The sequence below is a fragment of the Somniosus microcephalus genome, unplaced genomic scaffold (genome assembly GCF_052327205.1).
Source record: "Somniosus microcephalus isolate GS21.2 unplaced genomic scaffold, FLI_Smic_1.0 unresolved_chr1, whole genome shotgun sequence".
Lineage (NCBI taxonomy): Eukaryota > Metazoa > Chordata > Chondrichthyes > Squaliformes > Somniosidae > Somniosus > Somniosus microcephalus.
Genome location: NW_028225179.1, coordinates 132719564 through 132744604, shown reverse-complemented (window position 1 = coordinate 132744604; position 25041 = coordinate 132719564). Strand labels below are relative to the sequence as shown.

At 55.3% G+C, this 25041-nt stretch overlaps 1 protein-coding gene across 2 annotated transcripts in view; it reads left to right on the top strand.

The window, feature by feature from the left end:
• The window catches only part of LOC147095868 (gamma-aminobutyric acid type B receptor subunit 1-like), a 162414-nt gene that overhangs the window by 101426 nt on the left and 35947 nt on the right, over nt 1–25041 (top strand). For both annotated transcript variants that reach the window (XM_085974875.1, XM_085974876.1), the window contains exons 12-13: nt 5444–5560; nt 23829–23936. In XM_085974875.1, the coding sequence (XP_085831001.1) occupies nt 5444–5560; nt 23829–23936 (225 nt within the window). The remainder of the gene's footprint in view (nt 1–5443; nt 5561–23828; nt 23937–25041) is intronic.

The window sequence follows — 25041 nt, the reverse complement described above, 5'->3', positions numbered from 1 at the left end:
CTGTGATGAAATATTCCATTCATCACTCATCAGTATTTCTCTGCCTGTGACTGTGGTTGGTTTCAGTTTCATTTCCATTGTATTGTACTGTGTGTAGGGCTCCGCCCATACCTGGCTCCTATGTAAGCTGGCCCAGCCTGCAGCACATCCAGTACGGCAGACCTCTGGATGGAAGATACATTCTCCTCTGTGTGTTACCTTCTAAGTCAATAAAAGCCTTGTTTTGTTTCGCTAACATCGAGTCTCGGATTTATTGAGGCACATCAATTTTATTGACTTAATTTTCAACACAATGGATCAACTCTTGAAACCCGAACATTTGGATTTGGACCAGCATGCTTCGGACGCATCGCCACGCTTCGGACACTGGTTTATGTGTATGGAATTCTTCCTGGACAATTCCGCAGCCGTCAAAGACGCTACGGACGCTGCGAGTATGAAACTCGGAATTCTGCGGACGCCGACACGTACCCGGCCGCCTGCGACATCTTAAAGGCGCATTACCAGCAGCCTACGAATGAGGTGTATGCTAGGCACCTGCTCGCTACTCGCGCACAGCGTCCTGGGGAATCGGTGGAGGAGTTCCTAGGCACCCTGAAAATGCTTGGCAAAGACTGCAAGTGCCAAGATGTAAAAGCCGCAGTGTACACTGACGAGCTTGTTCGCGATGCCTTTATCACAGGCCTTAGCTCCACTTACATCCGGCAGAGACTGCTAGAAAAAACGGGATTGGACCTGAAACAGGCTGCGGACACAGCACGATCCCTGGATGTGGACCAGAGAAACTCAGATGCCTACTCTTCAGCCCGCGCCGTCCACGCCGCCACGTGTGCACCAAGGGCGCCGCCATCTTGGAAGGCATCTTCCCCGCCCGGCAGCCCGACACCGTTGGGGCCCCGCTCTCCCCCCAGAAGCCCTACGACAGCCGCGACGCGTCGGGGACCCAACTGCTACTTCTGCGGGCAGCCGAAGCACACCAGAAACCTGTGCCTGGCGAAAGGCACCACCTGCTTTAAGTGCGGTAAGAAGGGGCACTTCGGGAAGGTGTGCAGAGGGAACCCTGCCGGAAAACACGCCACCGCCGCGTGTGCGCCGTGGGAGCGGCCATCTTGGACGCCATCTTGCCCAACCTCGTGGGGCCCGCCATCTTGTGAGCAGACAGTGTGGACGCCATCTTGTTTCGATCAGGGCCCTACAGTGGCATCGGTCACAGTGTACCAGACCAGGCCGCACCCGCTATCCAAATCAATGGTGGACATCGAGGTAAACGGGTGCAGGGTTAAATGTTTAATTGACAGTGGATGCACGGAGAGTTTTATCCACCCTGAACTGGTACAACAACTCTCCCTAAAGGTGGTCCCTACTCGGGGTACCATCTCCATGGCTGATAAAACCCAGACATCGACCATTATGGGTTACTGCACGGTACAATTGTCCGTTAACGGAACTGTATACGATAATTTTAAAGTATTAATCATGAAGAATCTATGTGCGAGCGTGATCTTGGGCCTGGATTTCCAGTGCTACCACCAAAGCATCACGCTCAATTACGGTGGGTCCCAGCCGCCCCTCACAGTGTGCGGTCTGGCTACCCTGAAGGTAAAGCCGCCTTCGCTATTCACGAACCTTACCCCTAACTGCCGGCCAATAGCGACCAAAAGCAGGAGGTACAGCTGGGAGGACAGGCAGTTTATCGCGACCGAGGTAGACAGGCTCCTGAAAGAGCGCATTATTGAACGCAGCAATAGCCCGTGGCGCGCCCAAGTGGTGGTGGTAAGGGGTAGCGAGAAGAAACGGATGGTGATCGACTATAGCCAAACGATCAACAGGTACACCCAACTAGACGCCTACCCGCTACCCCGCATATCAGAAATGGTGAACCAAATCGCCCAATACCGGGTGTTCTCCACCATCGGCCTCAAGTCAGCGTACCACCAGCTCCCTATCAGACCAGAGGACCGCCCGTACACTGCCTTCGAGGCGAACGGACGCCTCTACCAATTCCTCAGAGTCCCCTTTGGGGTGACGAATGGGGTCTCGGTCTTCCAGAGGGAGATGGACCGCATGGTCGATGACCACCACTTGCAGGCAACCTTCCCCGACCTCGACAACGTCACCATCTGCGGTCACAACCAGCAGGATCACGACTCAAACCTCGAGAGGTTCCTGAAAACCGCACAAAAACTCAACCTCACCTACAACGAGGACAAGTGCGTTTACAACACCACGCGCCTCTGCATACTAGGCAGCATGGTGGAGAATGGGGAAATCGGACCAGACCCCGACCGATTGCGCCCCCTACGGGAGCTGCCCCTGCCCAACACTCCCAAAGCCCTGAAAAGGTGCCTGGGGTTATTTTCTTATTATTCCCAATGGGTCCCCAACTACTCCAACAAAGCCTGCCCCCTCTTGAAAGCATCCTCTTTTCCGCTCTCTGCTGAGGCCCATGCCGCCTTCAAAAGCATTAAGCAGGATATTGAGCGGGCCACGCTACAGGCAGTGGACGAGAACACTCCCTTTCAAGTGGAAAGTGATGCGTCTGACTTTGCCTTGGCGGCCACCCTCAACCAGGCGGGGCGGCCCGTAGCTTCCTTCTCGAGGACCCTCCAAGGGCCCGAGATCAGACACTCCTCCATAGAAAAGGAGGCCCAAGCCATCGTGGAGGCAGTGCGCCATTGGCGCCACTACCTAGCCGGCAAACGCTTCACCCTACTTACCGACCAGCGGTCGGTAGCGTTTATGTTCAATAATAAACAGAGGGGCTGTTCCACTTCATAAAGTCCCGCAACTTACCCTACTCGATTGAGGAAGTTCGGTCCCTGACCAGGAACTGTCGCACTTGCGCTGAGTGCAAGCCTCGGTTCTACCGCCCAGATAGAGCCCACTTAATCAAAGCTACACGGCCCTTTGAGCGGCTCAGCTTAGATTTCAAGGGCCCCCTCCCGTCCGTCGACCGCAATGTTTACTTCCTGAACATTGTGGACGAATACTCCCGGTTCCCATTCGCCTTCCCCTGCCCAGACATGACCAGCGTCACGGTCATTAAATGCCTCAACAGCCTGTTCTGCCTTTTCAGTATGCCGAGCTACATCCATACGGATAGGGGGGCGTCCTTCATGAGTGAAGAGCTACGCCAGTACATGCTGTCCAGGGGGATCGCCACGAGCCGTACCACCAGCTACAACCCCCGGGGTAACGGTCAAGTGGAGCGAGAGAACGGGACAGTATGGAAAGCAGTCACTCTAGCTCTAAGGACCAAAGGCCTCCCTATCTCCCGCTGGCAGGAAGTCCTCCCAGATGTGCTCCATTCGATATGGTCGCTATTGTGTACTGCCACTAATGCCACGCCTCATGAGCGAATGTTTGTCTTTCCCCGGAAATCCACCTCAGGCGTATCCATGCCGTCATGGCTCTCCACCCCAGGTCCGGTATTCGTGCGAAGGCATGTGAGGGGCCACAAGACGGACCCTCTCGTGGAGTCAGTGCACCTACTCCACGCCAACCCCCAATATGCATATGTCCGGCACGCCGACGGAAGGGAGGACACCGTGTCCATAAAAGACGTCGCCCCAGCCGGTAACGACAACAACCACGACAACAGCAGCAACAACGACCACAGCAACTCTTACCCACCCACTACTCTTTCATCACCCCCGGAAGAACATCGACCAACGGTACCCCCACCAACTACCCCTTCAACAACCCTGGCGGCACCCCCGGCAGAGACCCAGGAGGCCACCGGGGACACCCAGCCGACACGCGCGGCACCACAACAGCCACGTCGGTCGCAGAGGACTATCAAACCCCCGAACAGACTAAATCTATAGAAGGGGTGAATGTGATGAAACATTCCATTCATCACTCATCAGTATTTCTCTGCCTGTGACTGTGGTTGGTTTCAGTTTCATTTCCATTGTATTGTACTGTGTGTAGGACTCCGCCCATACCTGGCTCCTATGTAAGCTGGCCCAGCCTGCAGCACATCCAGTACGGCAGACCTCTGGATGGAAGATACATTCTCCTCTGTGTGTTACCTTCTAAGTCAATAAAAGCCTTGTTTTGTTTCGCTAACATCGAGTCTCGGATTTATTGAGGCATATCAGCCACACGACACAAAGGGAATTGAAGCCCCTTCACAAACCCTTCACTGGGTCTGTGGGCTGCAGCAAACTGAAAGGTTCTGCCAGGCCTGTGAGCGGTTGCTATGGGACTCGATTGCCTCTGCACTATTTTTAGTGCCCTTGTTAATTTGTTAGCATTGCATTGCTGTCTGCGTTATTTCAATGTAGCTGGTAACCTGTTACTAACTGGGAGTAAGATGGCACAGGTAGGGGAGATGAAAGCTAGCAGACCGAGGGTAAACGAAATGGGGGGGTGGGGGGGATTGTCCAATCGGGTGCTCCCGATAGAACGTTGAACTACCTGGCCAAAAATAAAACACAAAACACCAGTCAGAGGAAATCAGTTTAACGTCTCGTCTGAAAGACGGCAGCTCCGACAGTGCAGCGGAGGCTCCCTCTGTGCTGCACCGGGAGTGTCGGCCTGGGTTATGTGCTCGAGTCCCTGGAGTGGGACTGAGAACCCACCACCTTCTTGACTCAGCAGGCGAGCCACAGTCAATACTGTTTAAGGGTCATTCTGAACGGATGAAGTAAGATGGGCCGAATGGCATCTGCAGTGATTATTTTTCCCGCTCAACAGTCTCACCTGTCAGCCTGTTTAGGATAGCCTGCACTAAAAGCTCTAGTTGGGTTGCACTCTTGCCTCTGAGTCAGAAGGATGTGGGTTCATAGTCCCACTCCATGAGACTTGAGCAAAAATAATCCAAGCCGACACTCCCAGTGCAGTACTGAGGGAGCGCTGCACTGTCGGAGGTGCCGTCTTTCGGATGAGACGTTAAACCGAGGCCCAGCCTGCTCGCTCAGGTGAACGTAAAAGACCCCATGGCCACTATTTTGAAGAAGAGCAGGGGAGTTCTTCCCGGTGTCCAGGCCAATATTTATCCCTCAACCAACATCACTAAATAAACAGACTATCTGGTCATTATCTCATTGCTTGTGAAGCTTGCATTGGGCAAGTTGGCTGCCGTGTTTCCCCACATTACAACACTGACTAAACTTCAGAAAGTACTTGTAAAGCGCTTTGGGATGTTCGTCAAAGGTGGTATTGAAATGAAAGTTCTTTCAGGCATTGTAACTCTGGCCTGTGGAGCTCAACATTACATTGGAGAAACAGATATTCCTTTGATCCCTCCCATTGCGGCCTACTTTGAAACCAAAAGCCTGACTGGATTTTTGTTCCCTCGCAGGCCAGTTTGGACTGTCGGGAAACTGAATAATCCCAGGGCCTAACGCTTCTCAAAGGGGCCACAACTGTGTGGCTCCTCGGCACGAGAGCCTCTGTAAATAAACATTAAAATGGTCTTTATGTTTCTCTCCCGCAGGCCCGAGTGTGGCTGCTAGGCCTGGGCTTCAGCCTAGCTTACGGCAGCATGTTCACCAAGATCTGGTGGGTTCATACCGTATTTACCAAGAAGGAGGAGAAGAAGGAGAAACGGAAGGTATGGTCGCTGAGTGCGAGCACTCCTCACTCTCGAACCTATCGGAAAATTATTCAACCGAAATAAGAGGGAAATGGGGCACCTTTACTGGACACTCAGAGTATCTTCACTAACACGTGGAGGGCACTGGGCTCAGCCCCACACCATTTCAGCGTTTAGTTTGGTTAATGATTTTTGCCTTATTGGTTCAATCCACCGGGATAGATGGGGCACCTGTCAGTTTGTGTTCGTAGAATCATAGAATGGTTACAGCACAGAAGGAGGCCATTCGGCCCGTCGAGCCTGTGCCGGCTCTCTGCAAGAGCACTTCAGCTAGTCCCACTCCCCCGCCCTTTCCCCGTAGCCCTGCAAATTTTTTTCCTATAGGTACTTATTCAATTCCCTTTTGAAAGCCACAATTGAATCTGCCTCCACCACCCTCTCAGGCAGTGCATTCCAGATCACAACCACTCGCTGAGTAAAAAGATCTTTCCTCATGTCGCCTTTAGTTCTTCTGCCAATCACCTTAAATCTGTGTCCTCTGGTTCTCGACCCTTCCGCCAATGGGAACAGTTTCTCTCTATCTAATCTGTCTAGACCCCTCATGATTTTGAACACTTCTATCAAATCTCCTCTCAACCTTCTCTGCTCTAAGGAGAACAACCCCAGCTTCTCCAGTCTATCCACGTAACTGAAGTCCCTCATTCCTGGAATCATTCTCGTAAATCTTTCCTGCACCCTCTCTAAGGCCTTCACATCCTTCCTAAAGTGCAGTGCCCAGAATTGGACACAATACTCCAGCTGAGGCCGAACCAGTGTTTTATATAGATTCATCATAATTTCCATGCTTTTGTACTCTATACCTCTATTCATGAAGCCCGGGATCCCGTAAGCTTTTTTAACCACTTTCTCAACCTGCCCTGCCACCTTCAATGATTTGTGCATATATACCCCCAGGTCTCTCTGTTCATTGTACCCTTTAGTTTATATTGCCTCTCTTCATTCTTCCTACCAAAATGTATCACTTCGCACTTTTCTGCTTTAACTTTCATCTGCCACGTGTCCGCCCATTCCACCAGCCTGTCTACGTCTTCTTGAAATCTCTCATTAACCTCCTCACCTTTGTTCTTCTCGCTCCCTCTTCACATCTCACTGTCTCCACATTACAGCACTGGCTGCACTTTAAAAGTACCGTGAATTCCTTCAAGGACATCCCGGGGATGTGAAGCTGCTATAGAAATCCAAGTTCTTTCTTTTTTCCTGCCTCTTGCTTCCCTCTTTTCCTCTTCAAACAGCAATGTGATTTTTTTTAAATTTGTTTATGGTATCTGGGTGTCACTGGCAAGGCCAGCATTTATTGCCCATCACTAATTGCCTTTAAGAAGCTGCCGGTGAGCTGCCTTCTTGAACCGCCGCAGTCCGTGTGGTGAAGGTGCTCCCACAGTGCTGTTAGGGAGGGAGTTCCAGGATTTTGACCCAGTGACGATGAAGGATCGGCGATATACATTTAAGTCAGGATGATGTGTGACTTGGAGGGGAACTTGGAGGTGGTGGTGTTCCCATGCGCCTGCTGCCCTTGTCCTTCTAGGTGGTGGAGGTCGCGGGTTTGGGAGGTGCTGCCGAAGAAGACTTGGCGAGTTGCTGCAGTGCATCTTGTAGATGGTACACACTGCAGCCACAGTGCACCGGTGGTGGAGGGAGTGAATGTTTAAGGTGGTGGATGGAGTGCCAATCAAGCGGACTGCTTTGTCCTGGATGGTGTCAAGCTTCTTGAGTGTTGTTGGAGCTGTACTCATCCAGGCAAATGGAGAGTATTCCATCACACTCCTGACTTGTGCCTTGTAGATGGTGGAAAGGCTTTGGGGAGTCAGGAGGTGAAACACTCGCCACAGAATACCCAGCTTCTGACCTGCTCTTGTTGCCACAGTATTTATGTGGCTGGTCCAGATAATCTGTTTTTTAGTGATGCTGATTGAGGGATAAATATTGGCCAGGACACCAGGAGAGGACTCCCCTGCTCTTCTTAGGAATAGTGGCCGTGAGATCTTTCATATCCGCCCGAAAGAGCAGACAGGGCCTCGGTTTAACGTCTCATCTGAAAGACGGCACCTCTCCCTCAGTACTGCACTGGGAGTAGCAGCCTAGATTTTTGTGCTCAAGTCTCTGGAGTGGGACTTGAACCCATTACCTTCTGACTCAGTGTGAGAGTGCGGCCCACTGAGTCACGGCCGACACCATGAATCGTATCCCTGAGGAGATTTAATTGGGAGAGGAATGTGGAAAATCCCAATCGACTTTGTATTCGAATCCACCCTCCCTCCACCAGGCTGTATGTGGGTAAAACACTGTGGCCTAGAAATTCAGTCGCGTTTGCGCCCACTTATTGGCTATAGAGTGGTTTGCGCCGGAAGTTTTTTAGCGCCCGAAATTCAGTTGGTCCCTAACATCGGCGTTAGCCGGTAGCGCTGCGCCGGCACCGATGACGTCATCGGTGTGCGCAGCGCCCCGGTTCCAATGCTATTCCGTGCCGATGGCCAAATTCAGTTGCGGCCGCCTCGCCCGTAGCGGCCGCAAACAGCGTTTGAAAAACGGTGCCTTGCAGCTCCGAGAGGCCGGCGCATAAAGGTGGAGGGGCAGCCGGCCGCTTTCCCGGCGGCCGCCTGGCCGCACCTCCCTCCCCGGACTCCTGCACCACCCCCCCGCAGCATTGGTGTCTGACTCCCGCAAGCCCGGCACTTCTCCGTGGTGCCGGGCTCATTTGCCGGGGGAATCCAGCGGCGATCTCACAGCTGCAGGCAGCTCCTCCTTAAGAGAAGGAGGAGGCCTGCAGTACCCCAGCCTGCCGCACCGCATCGGGTGCCGCAGCGGCAGCTGGACGCCTGAAACTGACTTTCATCGCCCCAAACGAGGCGGCCAAACCCTGCAATAGCGCCCGCCTCCATCTTGGGGCGGCGCAACTGAATTTCAGGTGGGCGCTACGGGAATCCGTGCGAGTGCAAAATTTCGGGCACTAAAGACCTGGCGCGGCGATACCGAATTTTTAGCCCTGTGTGTGTGAGCTGCCAATCAGCAGATAATCCCACCCACGGTGGCATAGTGGTTAGCACTGTTGCCTCACAGCGCCAGGGACCCGGGTTCGAATCCGGCCTCGGGTGACTGTCTGTGTGGAGTTTGCACATTCTCCCCGTGTTTGCGTGGGTTTTCTCCGGGTGCTCCGGTTTCCTCCCACAGTCCAAAGATGTGCGGGGTTAGGTTGATTGGCTATGATAAAAATTGACCCTTAGTGTTAGGGGGATTAAATACGTGGGGTTACGGGGATAGGGTGGGATATGTGTTGGTGTAGGGGTTATGGGGATCGGGTGGGATATGTGTCGGTGCAGGCTCGATGGGCCGAAATGGCCTCTATCTGTACTGTGAGGTTTCTGTGATTCTGTGATTCTGTGATCCTTCAAATGGGGCTAAAAGGGTTAAATTATGAGGACAGCTTGCAAAGACTAGGTTTGTATTCTGTCGAATATAGAAGATTAAGGGGTGATCTGATTGAGGTGTTTAAGATGATTAAAGGAGTCGATAGGGTCGATCAAGAGGAACTGTTTCCTCCGGTGGGGGGAGTCCAGAACGAGGGGGCAGAACCTTAAAATTAGAGCAAGACCGTTCAGGGGTGATGGCAGGAAGCACTTCTTCACACAAAGGGCAGTGGAAATCGGGAACTCTCTCCCCCAAAAATTTGTCAAATGGAACATTTAAAAACTGCGAGTGATCGATTTTTATTAGGCGAGGGTATTAAGGGTTACGAAACCAAGGCGGGTAGATGGAGTTAAGATACAGGTCAGGCACGATCTAATGGAATGGCGGAACAGGCTCGAGGGGCTGAATGGCCTCCTCCTGTTCCTAAATGAGAGGGAGAGAGACCTGGGGGTGGTGGGGGGGTGCAGTTGGTTAAAGTGGATGTTGAAGATCTTCATGTGAAGAAGAGCAGGGGAGTTCTCCTGGACAACATTTCTCCCTCGAGCAAATCCACCCAAAAAAAAATAGGTTAACTGGTCAGAGAAAGAGTGCACAGAAACCACTGGAGACACTCAGCAGATGAGGGCAACATCTGTTGAGCGAGCAAAGACGGTCGCACCCGGAGGAAGAGGGTGCTGGTACTCGAAATGGCAGCGGGCCCTCTCTCCGCAGACGCTAACCGACCTGCCGACATTGTTGCCAGCGATTTCTCTTTCCGATTCCCACCATCCTCGGTATTTTCTGAACTTATTGCAGTTTGGGGGAACGTATCTGGCGCAGAATAATTAGTGTCAACCTAACAATAGTTGCCTGCACTTCGTACGGTAATTCATTATGTTTGGCACATTTGCGGTGTTTTTGATGTGTCGTGCAATTAAAGGCGTGTGTTATTACTGATGAATATCTGCTTCTTCAGAATCAGAGGGAAGTGATGTAACATCGCCACTCGGTGGCAGAATGGGGCACTGCAGCCCCTTTGTTTTACAGGTGACAGCACAATGGCAACAGGAGTCAAAATACACAGCAGTGGTGTGTGGATCTGAATATAAACAGCATAGGATGTGGCTGTACCTCAATTTAAAACAAAATAATATATTCAATTTAAAATCAAAGAATACATTCTCCAACAGTCCCTTCCCCTTCCATCTCTCTTATAGAAAAATAGGAGCAGGAGTCGGCCATTCGGCCCTTCGAGGCTGCGCCGCCATTCAATATGATCATGGCTGATCCTCGATCTCAATACCATATTCCCGCTCTCTCCCCATACCCCTTGATGCCTTTTGTGTCTAGAAATCCATCTATTTTCTTCTTAAATATATTCAGTGACTTGGGCTCCACAGCCTTCTCTGGTAGAGAATTCCACAGGTTCACCACCCTCTGAGTGAAGAAATTTCTTCTCATCTCAGTCCTAACTATCCTACCCCGTATCCTGAGACTGTGACCCCTCGTTCTAGACCCCCAGCCAGGGGAAACATCCTCCCTGCATCCAGTCTGTCTAGCCCTCTCAGAATTTTATATGTTTCAATGAGATCCCCTCTCATTCTTCTAAACTCTAGTGAATACAGGCCTAGTCGACCCAATCCCTCCTCATAGGACAGTCCCCCCATCCCAGGAATCAGTCTGGTGAACCTTCGCTGCACTCCCTCTATGGCAAGTATATCCTTTCTTAGGTAAGGAGACCAGAACTGCACACAGTACTCCAGGTGTGTCTCACCAAGGCCTGGTACAACTGTAGTAAGACATCCTTGCTCCTGTACTCAAATCCTCTTGCAATGAAGGCCAACATACCAGTTGCCTTCCTAACGGCTTGCTGCACCTGCATGTTTGCTTTCAGTGACTGGTGTACAAGGACACCCAGGTCCCTCTGTACATCAACATTTCTCAATCTATCACCATTTAAATAATACTCTGCCTTTCTGTTTTTCCTACCGAAGTGGATAACTTCACATTTATCCATGTTATACTGCATCTGCCATGTATTTGCCCACTCACTGAACTTGTCTAAATCGCCTTGAAGCCTCTTTGCATCCTTCTCACAATTCACAATCCCACCTAGTTTCATGGGGTAGATAGAATGGGCCTATAGTCTTTGGAGTTTAGAAGAGTGAGAGGTGAACTCATTGAAACATATAAGGTTCAGAGGGGGATTGACAGGGTAGATGCAGGGAGGATGTTTCCCCTGGCTGGAGAGTCTAGAACCAGGGGGTACAGTCTCAGGATAAGGGGTCGACCATTTAGGACTGAGATGAGGAGGAATTTTTCACTCAGAGGGTTGTGAATCTTTGGAATTCTCTACCCCAGAGGGCTGTGGATGCTCAGCCACTGAGTATATTCAAGGCTGAGATCGATAGATTTTTGGGCTCTGGGGGAATCAAGGGATGTGGGGATGGGAGGGAAAGTGGGGTTGAGGTGGAAGATCAGCCATGATCTTATTGAATGGCGGAGCAGGCTCGAGGGGCCAAATGGCCGACTCCTGCTCCTATTTCTGATGTTCTTATTAACAGTCTGACTGGGTGGCGTAGTTGTTGTTTTTGTATCTTTAAACTCTTCTCTTGGGGAACAGTGTGAAATAGCAGGAGGATTCACAGACTGTTTATCAGTCTGACAGGCCGTGACATGAACAATCCTTCCGTGACCTGTAACCCTCTTTATATCAGCCAATAGGGAGGTTAGTCCTATAAGGCAGCAGGATTTCAGAGGCTCCCACAACCCGTACTATCCCCGCACTGGGAGTTCCCCGTGGAGCAGTATGACTCCTGTATCCCAGCAGTCTGCTGGAACTTTAGCAACGTCTCCCCCTACTAGGTTCATTATTTTTAAAAAACCTGTCCGGACGGGAGCGGAGCTCTGCACAGACCCACAGAGCTGGTTGCCGCTAGGTTCAATGTGAGGCGCAGCAGGCAGTGTAACTCAGGTCAGCTATCTGCACATCACATTCGACAGACATAAGAAAGAACTAAAAGACTTGCATTTATACAGCACCTTTCCCGACTTCAGGTCTCAAAGCCCTTTCTAGCCACTGTTGTAATGTCAGAAGCGCAGCAGCCAACTTGCCCACAGCAAGCTCCCACAAACAGCATTCGTTTATAGGACCTGGGCATCGCTGGCAAGGCCAGCATTTATTGCCCATCCCTAGTTGCCCTTGAGGAGGTGGTGGTGAGCCACTACCTTGAACCACTGCAGTCCATGTGGTGAAGGTACTGGGTGGGGAGTTCCAGCAGAAGTCCCCAGTTGTTTGTGAGGAGGACTTTGCAGGGTTGACTGGGCTGGGTGTGCTGTTGCTGTGTCCGTAGCCAGTGTCAAGTGATCCGTCCAGTTTCATTCTTATTATGTTTCGTAGCAGTTAGTTACAACTGAGTGGGTTGCTCGGCCATTACAGAGGCAGTTAAGAGTCAACCATACTGCTGTGGTTTGGGAATCAGGTAAGGACAGCAGATTTCCTTCTCTAAAGGACATTAGTGAACCAAATGGGTTCTATACGACAATCCGATTATCATTACTGATGTTAGCTTTTTATTCCAAATTTATTTAATTAACTGAATTTAAATTCCCCAGCTGCTGTGGTGGGATTTGAACTCACGTCTTCTGAGTTATTAGTCCAAGCCCCTGGATTACTCGCCCAGTGACATTACCACTATGCTACCGTGCCTGTAAATGTCCAGAGAATCTGTTTTTAGTGATGTTGGTTGAGGGATAAATATTGGCCAGGACACTGTGGAGAACTCCCCTGCTCTTCTTCATAATAGTGGCTGTGGGATCTTTACATCCACCAGAGAGAGCAGACAGGATGCCGGTTTAACGTCTCATCTGAAAGCTGGCACCTCTGACAGTGCAGCACTCCCTCAGCACTGCACTGGGAGCGTCAGCCTAGACGTAAGTGCAGCCAAATGGTCCTCGATGCTCTATGCACGTTTTTAAAATCTGCAAGGAGTGGTTCAGCCGTGTGACTGATATTGAAACGCGACAAAGGGACTTTGAGCATGAAGTTGGGTTTGTCTGATGCGGAGTTTGTTGTTGTGTTGAATTATTGGTTTTATTTGCTCCCCGAGGTGAGGGCTGTGAGTGCTGGAGACTGGAACCTCTCCCCAATCTTTGCACCTAGTGTCAGCATCAAACCGTCCCAGGTCAGGTACAGCTTGAATTGAGTAATGCTCCTCTCTCCCCATTGTTCCCGTTTACCCTGTGCCCTGCCCCAGGAATGTGTACCAATCCCACACCCAGAAGAAAATTGACCCCCCTCCTTACCCTTCCTCCCTGCCCCCATTTACCCCATACTCTGCCCCGGGAATGTGCCTTGACCTACCCACCCGCGGAACAAATCCCCCTCCCTGAATCCATCAGTGTGACATTTTCATTTCCCACACCAGCCCATCCTCAACCGTCTCTCTGGGTGACATTGAGTCAATCACAGGCCTACCCCAGCTAGGACCCACTGGGAACCGGATCACAACTGGGGCCCAACCCGTTTCAATTGGGATCATCGCAGGCAGTGAAGCCCTGGGTGGGGGCGAGGGGTAGGGGGTGAATGGGCGGGGGGGGGGGGGAATCGAGACTTTCCTCCCCCCTTGACCCAAGCCCGCTTCCCGGAGTTGGGTACGTTAACACAATAGGCAGGATTTGTGTCCGGATCAGGGGGGCCGCCTCACGGGGGCGTGGGGAGGGGAGTCGCTCAGCCAGGTCTGGGGCGGCTGAAGATCATCGGGCATCTTTCAATAGGAGCAACTTACGATCTATAACTGTGGAGGTGAATTGGTGGCCCTGAGACCGATTCAACTCCAGTTGGGGTGCTTAAGATTTAAATGTCCTCACCCCCACCCCCTCCCGTCACCCCACTCCACAGACCACAGTAACGCTACACACAGGGGCTCTCCGCTAATTCCCACATGCCAAGTATCCAGTGTCGTTATTGTAAGATGTATCCACATCGTTTACACGTTGTAGCAACCTGCCCGCCCATGGACATGTTCGACCCTTGCTGTCAAATCCAGTGGGAAACTGACGGAACAGCCCCCTGCTCACTATATCAGCTCCCGCTCAATAGAGTTGCACTGGGGTGGGAACTTCCATCAGTAGAATTGAAATCAGTCCCAGAGAGGGAAAGGGCAGTGCCTGACCCACTGCACCGCCCAGTCCCAGAGGGGGAAAGGACAGTGTCTGATCCACCGCACCACCCAGTCCCAGAGGGGGAAAGCACAGTGTCTGACCCACCGCACCGCCCAGTCCCAGAGGGGGAAAGGACAGTGTCTGACCCACTGCACCGCCCAGTCCCAGAGGGGGAAATGACAGTGTCTGACCCACTGCACCACCCAGTCCCAGACGGGGAAAGGACAGTGTCTGACCCACTGCACCGCCCAGTCCCAGAGGGGGAAGGGACAGTGTATGACCCACCGCACCGCCCAGTCCCAGAGTGGAAAAGGACAGTGTCTGACCCACTGCACCGCCCGTCCCAGAGGGGGAAAGGACAGTGTCTGACCCACTGCACCACCCAGTCCCAGAGGGGGAAAGGACAGTGTCTGACACACTGCACCACCCAGTCCCAGAGGAAAGGACAGTGTCTGACACACTGCACCATCCAGTCCCAGAGAGGGAAAGGACAGTGTCTGACCCACTGCACCGCCCAGTCCCAGAGGGGGAAAGGACAGTGTCTGACACACTGCACCACTCAGTCCCAGAGGGGGAAAGGACAGTGTCTGACCCACCGCACCGCCCAGTCCCAGAGTGGGAAAGGACAGTGTCTGACCCACTGCACTGCCCAGTCCCAGAGGGGGAAGGGACAGTGTCTGACCCACTGCACCGCCCGTCCCAGAGGGGGAAAGGACAGTGTCTGACCCACTGCACCGCCCAGTCCCAGAGGGGGAAAGGGCAGTGTCTGACCCACTGCACCGCCCAGTCCCAGAGGGGGAAAGGACAGTGTCTGACCCACTGCACCACCCAGTCCCAGAGGGGGAAAGGACAGTGTCTGACCAACTGCATCGCCCATTCCCAGAGGGGGAAAGGACAGTGTCTGACCCACTACACCACCCTGTCTCACAGGGGGAAAGGACAGTGTCTGACCCACTGCACCACCCAGTCCCAGAGGAGGAAAGGACAGTGTCTGACCCACTGCACCACCCAGTCCCAGAGGGGGAAAGGACAGTGTCTGACCCACTGCACCACCCAGTCCCAGAGGGTGAAAGGACAGTGTCTGACCCACTGCACCACCCAGTCCCAGAGGGTGAAAGGACAGTGTCTGACCCACTGCACCGCCCAGTCCCAGAGGGGGAAAGGACAGTGTCTGACACACTGCACCACTCAGTCCCAGAGGGGGAAAGGACAGTGTCTGACCCACCGCACCGCCCAGTCCCAGAGTGGGAAAGGACAGTGTCTGACCCACTGCACCGCCCAGTCCCAGAGGGGGAAGGGACAGTGTCTGACCCACCACACCGCCCAGTCCCAGAGTGGGAAAGGACAATGTCTGACCCACTGCACCGCCCGTCCCAGAGGGGGAAAGGACAGTGTCTGACCCACTGCACCGCCCAGTCCCAGAGGGGGAAAGGACAGTGTCTGACCCACTGCACCGCCCAGTCCCAGAGGGGGAAAGGACAGTGTCTGACCCACTGCACCACCCAGTCCCAGAGGGGGAAAGGACAGTGTCTGACCCACTGCACCGCCCAGTCCCAGAGGGGGAAAGGACAGTGTCTGACCCACTGCACCACCCAGTCCCAGAGGAAAGGACAGTGTCTGACACACTGCACCACCCAGTCCCAGAGGAAAGGACAGTGTCTGACACACTGCACCATCCAGTCCCAGAGAGGGAAAGGACAGTGTCTGAACCACTGCAGCACCCAGTCCCAGAGAGGGAACGGACAGTGTCTGACCAACTGCATCGCCCATTCCCAGAGGGGGAAAGGACAGTGTCTGACCCACTGCACCACTCAGTCCCAGAGGGAAAGGACAGTGTCTGACCCACCGCACCACCCAGTCCCACAGGGGGAAAGGACAGTGTCTGACCCACTGCACCGCCCAGTCCCAGAGGGGGAAAGGACAGTGTCTGACCCACTGCACCACCCAGTCCCAGAGGGGGAAAGGACAGTGTCTGACCCACTGCACCGCCCAGTCCCAGAGGGGGAAAGGACAGTGTCTGACCCACTGCACCACCCAGTCCCAGAGGAAAGGACAGTGTCTGACACACTGCACCACCCAGTCCCAGAGGAAAGGACAGTGTCTGACCAACTGCATCGCCCATTCCCAGAGGGGGAAAGGACAGTGTCTGACCCACTGCATCGCCCATTCCCAGAGGGGGAAAGGACAGTGTCTGACCCACTGCACCACTCAGTCCCAGAGGGAAAGGACAGTGTCTGACCCACCGCACCACCCAGTCCCACAGGGGGAAAGGACAGTGTCTGACCCACTGCACCACCCAGTCCCAGAGGGGGAAATGACAGTGTCTGACCCACTGCACCACCCAGTCCCAGAGGGGGAAAGGACAGTGTCTGACCCACTGCACCACCCAGTCCCAGAGGGGGAAAGGACAGTGTCTGACACACTGCACCACCCAGTCCCAGAGGAAAGGACAGTGCCTGACACACTGCACCACCCAGTCCCAGAGAGGGAAAGGACAGGGACTGACCCACTGCAGCACCCAGTCCCAGAGAGGGAAAGGACAGTGTCTGACCAACTGCATCGCCCATTCCCAGAGGGGGAAAGGACAGTGTCTGACCCACTGCACCACCCAGTCCCAGAGGGTAAAGGACAGTGTCTGACCCACTGCACTGCCCAGTCCCAGAGGGGGAAAGGACAGTGTGTGACCCACTGCACCACTCAGTCCCAGAGAGGGAAAGGACAGTGTCTGACCCACTGCACCAGCCAGTCCCAGAGGGGGAAAGGACAGTGTCTGACCCACCGCACCGCCCAGTCCCAGAGTGGGAAAGGACAGTGTCTGACCCACTGCACTGCCCAGTCCCAGAGGGGGAAGGGACAGTGTCTGACCCACTGCACCGCCCGTCCCAGAGGGGGAAAGGACAGTGTCTGACCCACTGCACCGCCCAGTCCCAGAGGGGGAAAGGGCAGTGTCTGACCCACTGCACCGCCCAGTCCCAGAGGGGGAAAGGACAGTGTCTGACCCACTGCACCACCCAGTCCCAGAGGGGGAAAGGACAGTGTCTGACCAACTGCATCGCCCATTCCCAGAGGGGGAAAGGACAGTGTCTGACCCACTACACCACCCTGTCTCACAGGGGGAAAGGACAGTGTCTGACCCACTGCACCACCCAGTCCCAGAGGAGGAAAGGACAGTGTCTGACCCACTGCACCACCCAGTCCCAGAGGGGGAAAGGACAGTGTCTGACCCACTGCACCACCCAGTCCCAGAGGGTGAAAGGACAGTGTCTGACCCACTGCACCACCCAGTCCCAGAGGGTGAAAGGACAGTGTCTGACCCACTGCACCGCCCAGTCCCAGAGGGGGAAAGGACAGTGTCTGACACACTGCACCACTCAGTCCCAGAGGGGGAAAGGACAGTGTCTGACCCACCGCACCGCCCAGTCCCAGAGTGGGAAAGGACAGTGTCTGACCCACTGCACCGCCCAGTCCCAGAGGGGGAAGGGACAGTGTCTGACCCACCACACCGCCCAGTCCCAGAGTGGGAAAGGACAATGTCTGACCCACCGCACCGCCCGTCCCAGAGGGGGAAAGGACAGTGTCTGACCCACTGCACCGCCCAGTCCCAGAGGGGGAAAGGACAGTGTCTGACCCACTGCACCGCCCAGTCCCAGAGGGGGAAAGGACAGTGTCTGACCCACTGCACCACCCAGTCCCAGAGGGGGAAAGGACAGTGTCTGACCCACTGCACCGCCCAGTCCCAGAGGGGGAAAGGACAGTGTCTGACCCACTGCACCACCCAGTCCCAGAGGAAAGGACAGTGTCTGACACACTGCACCACCCAGTCCCAGAGGAAAGGACAGTGTCTGACACACTGCAACATCCAGTCCCAGAGAGGGAAAGGACAGTGTCTGAACCACTGCAGCACCCAGTCCCAGAGAGGGAAAGGACAGTGTCTGACCAACTGCATCGCCCATTCCCAGAGGGGGAAAGGACAGTGTCTGACCCACTGCACCACTCAGTCCCAGAGGGAAAGGACAGTGTCTGACCCACCGCACCACCCAGTCCCACAGGGGGAAAGGACAGTGTCTGACCCACTGCACCACCCAGTCCCAGAGGGGGAAATGACAGTGTCTGACCCACTGCACCACCCAGTCCCAGAGGGGGAAAGGACAGTGTCTGACCCACTGCACCACCCAGTCCCAGAGGGGGAAAGGACAGTGTCTGACACACTGCACCACCCAGTCCCAGAGGAAAGGACAGTGCCTGACACACTGCACCACCCAGTCCCAGAGAGGGAAAGGACAGGGACTGACCCACTGCAGCACCCAGTCCCAGAGAGGGAAAGGACAGTGTCTGACCAACTGCATCGCCCATTCCCAGAGGGGGAAAGGACAGTGTCTGACCCACCGCACCACCCAGTCCCAGAGGGGGAAAGCACAGTGTCTGACCCACCGCACCGCCCAGTCCCAGAGGGGGAAAGGACAGTGTCTGACCCACTGCACCGCCCAGTCCCAGAGGGGGAAATGACAGTGTCTGACCCACTGCACCACCCAGTCCCAGACGGGGAAAGGACAGTGTCTGACCCACTGCACCGCCCAGTCCCAGAGGGGGAAGGGACAGTGTATGACCCACCGCACCGCCCAGTCCCAGAGTGGAAAAGGACAGTGTCTGACCCACTGCACCGCCCGTCCCAGAGGGGGAAAGGACAGTGTCTGACCCACTGCACCACCCAGTCCCAGAGGGGGAAAGGACAGTGTCTGACACACTGCACCACCCAGTCCCAGAGGAAAGGACAGTGTCTGACACACTGCACCATCCAGTCCCAGAGAGGGAAAGGACAGTGTCTGACCCACTGCACCGCCCAGTCCCAGAGGGGGAAAGGACAGTGTCTGACACACTGCAACACTCAGTCCCAGAGGGGGAAAGGACAGTGTCTGACCCACCGCACCGCCCAGTCCCAGAGTGGGAAAGGACAGTGTCTGACCCACTGCACTGCCCAGTCCCAGAGGGGGAAGGGACAGTGTCTGACCCACTGCACCGCCCGTCCCAGAGGGGGAAAGGACAGTGTCTGACCCACTGCACCGCCCAGTCCCAGAGGGGGAAAGGGCAGTGTCTGACCCACTGCACCGCCCAGTCCCAGAGGGGGAAAGGACAGTGTCTGACCCACTGCACCACCCAGTCCCAGAGGGGGAAAGGACAGTGTCTGACAAACTGCATCGCCCATTCCCAGAGGGGGAAAGGACAGTGTCTGACCCACTACACCACCCTGTCTCACAGGGGGAAAGGACAGTGTCTGACCCACTGCACCACCCAGTCCCAGAGGAGGAAAGGACAGTGTCTGACCCACTGCACCACCCAGTCCCAGAGGGGGAAAGGACAGTGTCTGACCCACTGCACCACCCAGTCCCAGAGGGTGAAAGGACAGTGTCTGACCCACTGCACCACCCAGTCCCAGAGGGTGAAAGGACAGTGTCTGACCCACTGCACCGCCCAGTCCCAGAGGGGGAAAGGACAGTGTCTGACACACTGCACCACTCAGTCCCAGAGGGGGAAAGGACAGTGTCTGACCCACCGCACCGCCCAGTCCCAGAGTGGGAAAGGACAGTGTCTGACCCACTGCACCGCCCAGTCCCAGAGGGGGAAGGGACAGTGTCTGACCCACCACACCGCCCAGTCCCAGAGTGGGAAAGGACAATGTCTGACCCACTGCACCGCCCGTCCCAGAGGGGGAAAGGACAGTGTCTGACCCACTGCACCGCCCAGTCCCAGAGGGGGAAAGGACAGTGTCTGACCCACTGCACCGCCCAGTCCCAGAGGGGGAAAGGACAGTGTCTGACCCACTGCACCACCCAGTCCCAGAGGGGGAAAGGACAGTGTCTGACCCACTGCACCGCCCAGTCCCAGAGGGGGAAAGGACAGTGTCTGACCCACTGCACCACCCAGTCCCAGAGGAAAGGACAGTGTCTGACACACTGCACCACCCAGTCCCAGAGGAAAGGACAGTGTCTGACACACTGCACCATCCAGTCCCAGAGAGGGAAAGGACAGTGTCTGAACCACTGCAGCACCCAGTCCCAGAGAGGGAAAGGACAGTGTCTGACCAACTGCATCGCCCATTCCCAGAGGGGGAAAGGACAGTGTCTGACCCACTGCACCACTCAGTCCCAGAGGGAAAGGACAGTGTCTGACCCACCGCACCACCCAGTCCCACAGGGGGAAAGGACAGTGTCTGACCCACTGCACCGCCCAGTCCCAGAGGGGGAAAGGACAGTGTCTGACCCACTGCACCACCCAGTCCCAGAGGGGGAAAGGACAGTGTCTGACCCACTGCACCGCCCAGTCCCAGAGGGGGAAAGGACAGTGTCTGACCCACTGCACCACCCAGTCCCAGAGGAAAGGACAGTGTCTGACACACTGCACCACCCAGTCCCAGAGGAAAGGACAGTGTCTGACACACTGCACCATCCAGTCCCAGAGAGGGAAAGGACAGTGTCTGACCAACTGCATCGCCCATTCCCAGAGGGGGAAAGGACAGTGTCTGACCCACTGCACCACTCAGTCCCAGAGGGAAAGGACAGTGTCTGACCCACCGCACCACCCAGTCCCACAGGGGGAAAGGACAGTGTCTGACCCACTGCACCACCCAGTCCCAGAGGGGGAAATGACAGTGTCTGACCCACTGCACCACCCAGTCCCAGAGGGGGAAAGGACAGTGTCTGACCCACTGCACCACCCAGTCCCAGAGGGGGAAAGGACAGTGTCTGACACACTGCTCCACCCAGTCCCAGAGGAAAGGACAGTGCCTGACACACTGCACCACCCAGTCCCAGAGAGGGAAAGGACAGGGACTGACCCACTGCAGCACCCAGTCCCAGAGAGGGAAAGGACAGTGTCTGACCAACTGCATCGCCCATTCCCAGAGGGGGAAAGGACAGTGTCTGACCCACTGCACCACCCAGTCCCAGAGGGTAAAGGACAGTGTCTGACCCACTGCACTGCCCAGTCCCAGAGGGGGAAAGGACAGTGTGTGACCCACTGCACCACTCAGTCCCAGAGAGGGAAAGGACAGTGTCTGACCCACTGCACCAGCCAGTCCCAGAGGGGGAAAGGACAGTGTCTGACCCACCGCACCGCCCAGTCCCAGAGTGGGAAAGGACAGTGTCTGACCCACTGCACTGCCCAGTCCCAGAGGGGGAAGGGACAGTGTCTGACCCACTGCACCGCCCGTCCCAGAGGGGGAAAGGACAGTGTCTGACCCACTGCACCGCCCAGTCCCAGAGGGGGAAAGGGCAGTGTCTGACCCACTGCACCGCCCAGTCCCAGAGGGGGAAAGGACAGTGTCTGACCCACTGCACCACCCAGTCCCAGAGGGGGAAAGGACAGTGTCTGACCAACTGCATCGCCCATTCCCAGAGGGGGAAAGGACAGTGTCTGACCCACTACACCACCCTGTCTCACAGGGGGAAAGGACAGTGTCTGACCCACTGCACCACCCAGTCCCAGAGGAGGAAAGGACAGTGTCTGACCCACTGCACCACCCAGTCCCAGAGGGGGAAAGGACAGTGTCTGACCCACTGCACCACCCAGTCCCAGAGGGTGAAAGGACAGTGTCTGACCCACTGCACCACCCAGTCCCAGAGGGTGAAAGGACAGTGTCTGACCCACTGCACCGCCCAGTCCCAGAGGGGGAAAGGACAGTGTCTGACACACTGCACCACTCAGTCCCAGAGGGGGAAAGGACAGTGTCTGACCCACCGCACCGCCCAGTCCCAGAGTGGGAAAGGACAGTGTCTGACCCACTGCACCGCCCAGTCCCAGAGGGGGAAGGGACAGTGTCTGACCCACCACACCGCCCAGTCCCAGAGTGGGAAAGGACAATGTCTGACCCACTGCACCGCCCGTCCCAGAGGGGGAAAGGACAGTGTCTGACCCACTGCACCGCCCAGTCCCAGAGGGGGAAAGGACAGTGTCTGACCCACTGCACCGCCCAGTCCCAGAGGGGGAAAGGACAGTGTCTGACCCACTGCACCACCCAGTCCCAGAGGGGGAAAGGACAGTGTCTGACCCACTGCACCGCCCAGTCCCAGAGGGGGAAAGGACAGTGTCTGACCCACTGCACCACCCAGTCCCAGAGGAAAGGACAGTGTCTGACACACTGCACCACCCAGTCCCAGAGGAAAGGACAGTGTCTGACACACTGCACCATCCAGTCCCAGAGAGGGAAAGGACAGTGTCTGAACCACTGCAGCACCCAGTCCCAGAGAGGGAAAGGACAGTGTCTGACCAACTGCATTGCCCATTCCCAGAGGGGGAAAGGACAGTGTCTGACCCACTGCACCACTCAGTCCCAGAGGGAAAGGACAGTGTCTGACCCACCGCACCACCCAGTCCCACAAGGGGAAAGGACAGTGTCTGACCCACTGCACCGCCCAGTCCCAGAGGGGGAAAGGACAGTGTCTGACCCACTGCACCACCCAGTCCCAGAGGGGGAAAGGACAGTGTCTGACCCACTGCACCGCCCAGTCCCAGAGGGGGAAAGGACAGTGTCTGACCCACTGCACCACCCAGTCCCAGAGGAAAGGACAGTGTCTGACACACTGCACCACCCAGTCCCAGAGGAAAGGACAGTGTCTGACACACTGCACCATCCAGTCCCAGAGAGGGAAAGGACAGTGTCTGACCAAGTGCATCGCCCATTCCCAGAGGGGGAAAGGACAGTGTCTGACCCACTGCACCACTCAGTCCCAGAGGGAAAGGACAGTGTCTGACCCACCGCACCACCCAGTCCCACAGGGGGAAAGGACAGTGTCTGACCCACTGCACCACCCAGTCCCAGAGGGGGAAATGACAGTGTCTGACCCACTGCACCACCCAGTCCCAGAGGGGGAAAGGACAGTGTCTGACCCACTGCACCACCCAGTCCCAGAGGGGGAAAGGACAGTGTCTGACACACTGCACCACCCAGTCCCAGAGGAAAGGACAGTGCCTGACACACTGCACCACCCAGTCCCAGAGAGGGAAAGGACAGGGACTGACCCACTGCAGCACCCAGTCCCAGAGAGGGAAAGGACAGTGTCTGACCAACTGCATCGCCCATTCCCAGAGGGGGAAAGGACAGTGTCTGACCCACTGCACCACCCAGTCCCAGAGGGTAAAGGACAGTGTCTGACCCACTGCACTGCCCAGTCCCAGAGGGGGAAAGGACAGTGTGTGACCCACTGCACCACTCAGTCCCAGAGAGGGAAAGGACAGTGTCTGACCCACTGCACCAGCCAGTCCCAGAGGGGGAAAGGACAGTGTCTGACCCACTGCACCAACCAGTCCCAGAGGGGGAAAGGACAGTGTCTGACCCACTGCACCTCCCAGTCCCAGAGGGGGAAAGGACAGTGTCTGACCCACTGCACCACCCAATCCCAGAGGGTGAAAGGACAGTGTCTGACCCACTGCACCACCCAGTCCCAGAGGGGGAAAGGACAGTTTCTGACCCACTGCACCACCCAGTCCCAGAGGGTGAAAGGACAGTGTCTGCCCTACACATCTAATTTGAATGGTGTTTCTCATGTGACCGACATCATCTCCTCCTCTGCCTGTAGAAACCCTCCCCTCCTTTCACTCCACATACACTGAATACTGAGCCGCCTGTGTGGCGGACTGAACCGTCGGCCTGACTCTAACCTTGCTTTGCTCTGCCGTCCCACAGCACCTGGAGCCCTGGAAGCTGTACGCCACGGTGAGCGTGCTGCTCGCCATCGACGTCCTCACGCTGGCCGTCTGGCAGATCGTCGACCCGCTTCAACGCACCATCGAGGTGAGGGCCTGACCTTTCAAATAGATCATCCCTCCAGTCATCTCCCCTCCCCCTCGGCAAACGCTTGCTCCTTATAGAATCTAACAGCACAGAAGGAGGCCATTCCCAATTAGTCCCACTCCCCCGCTCTTTCCCAATAGGTCTGAACATTTTTGCTGTTCAAGTATTTATCCAATTCCCTTTTGAAAGTTACTATTGAATCTTCTTCCACCGCCCTTTCAGGCAGAGCATTCCAGATCACAACATCTCGCTGCATAAAGATATTCTCTTAATCTCCCCCTCTGGTTCTTTTGCCAATTATCTTCATACTGTGTCTTCTGGTTACCGACTCTCCTGCCACTGGAAGCAGTTTCTCCTTATTTAGTCTGTCAAAACCACTCATGATTTTGAACACCTCTATCAAATCTCTCCTTAACCTTCACTGCTCGAAGGAGAACAACACCAGCTTCTCCAGTCTCTCCACGTGACTGAAGTCCTTCATCCCTAGTACCATTCTAGTAAATCTCCTCTGCACCCTCTATTACGTGGCCACTTGCCTTTAAGGGGCCACATCTGTTTAATCCATCCGGCTACCTTCTTGCGCAAGGTGAAAGCTGCACTGGGAACTATCAACGATTCCGCAAATTTACTGACCCTGGAAACGAGCTCACAAGTAGGAAGAGGGTCCAAACAGGGAGCGAGGAGCAGGGTCCGAGCGGGAAACAGGCAGAGTGGAGCAGAGTCGGAGCGGGAAGTGGGGAGCAGCGTACGAGCAGGGGGAGGGGAGCAGGTTGCAAGCGGGGGAGAATGAAAGGAGGTCTTCACAGGGAGAGGGGAACAAGGTCATCACAGGGAGAGAGGAATGAGGTCCTCACAGGGCGAGGGGAACAAGGTCCTCACAGGGAGAGGGGAACAAGGTCCTCACAGGGATAGAGGAATGAGGTCCTCACAGGGAGAGAGGAATGAGGTCCTCACAGGGAGAGGGGAACAAGGTCCTCACAGGGATAGAGGAATGAGGTCCTCACAGGGAGAGAGGAATGAGGTCCTCACAGGGAGAGAGGAATGAGGTCCTCACAGGGAGAGGGGAACAAGGTCCTTACAGGGATAGAGGAATGAGGTCCTCACA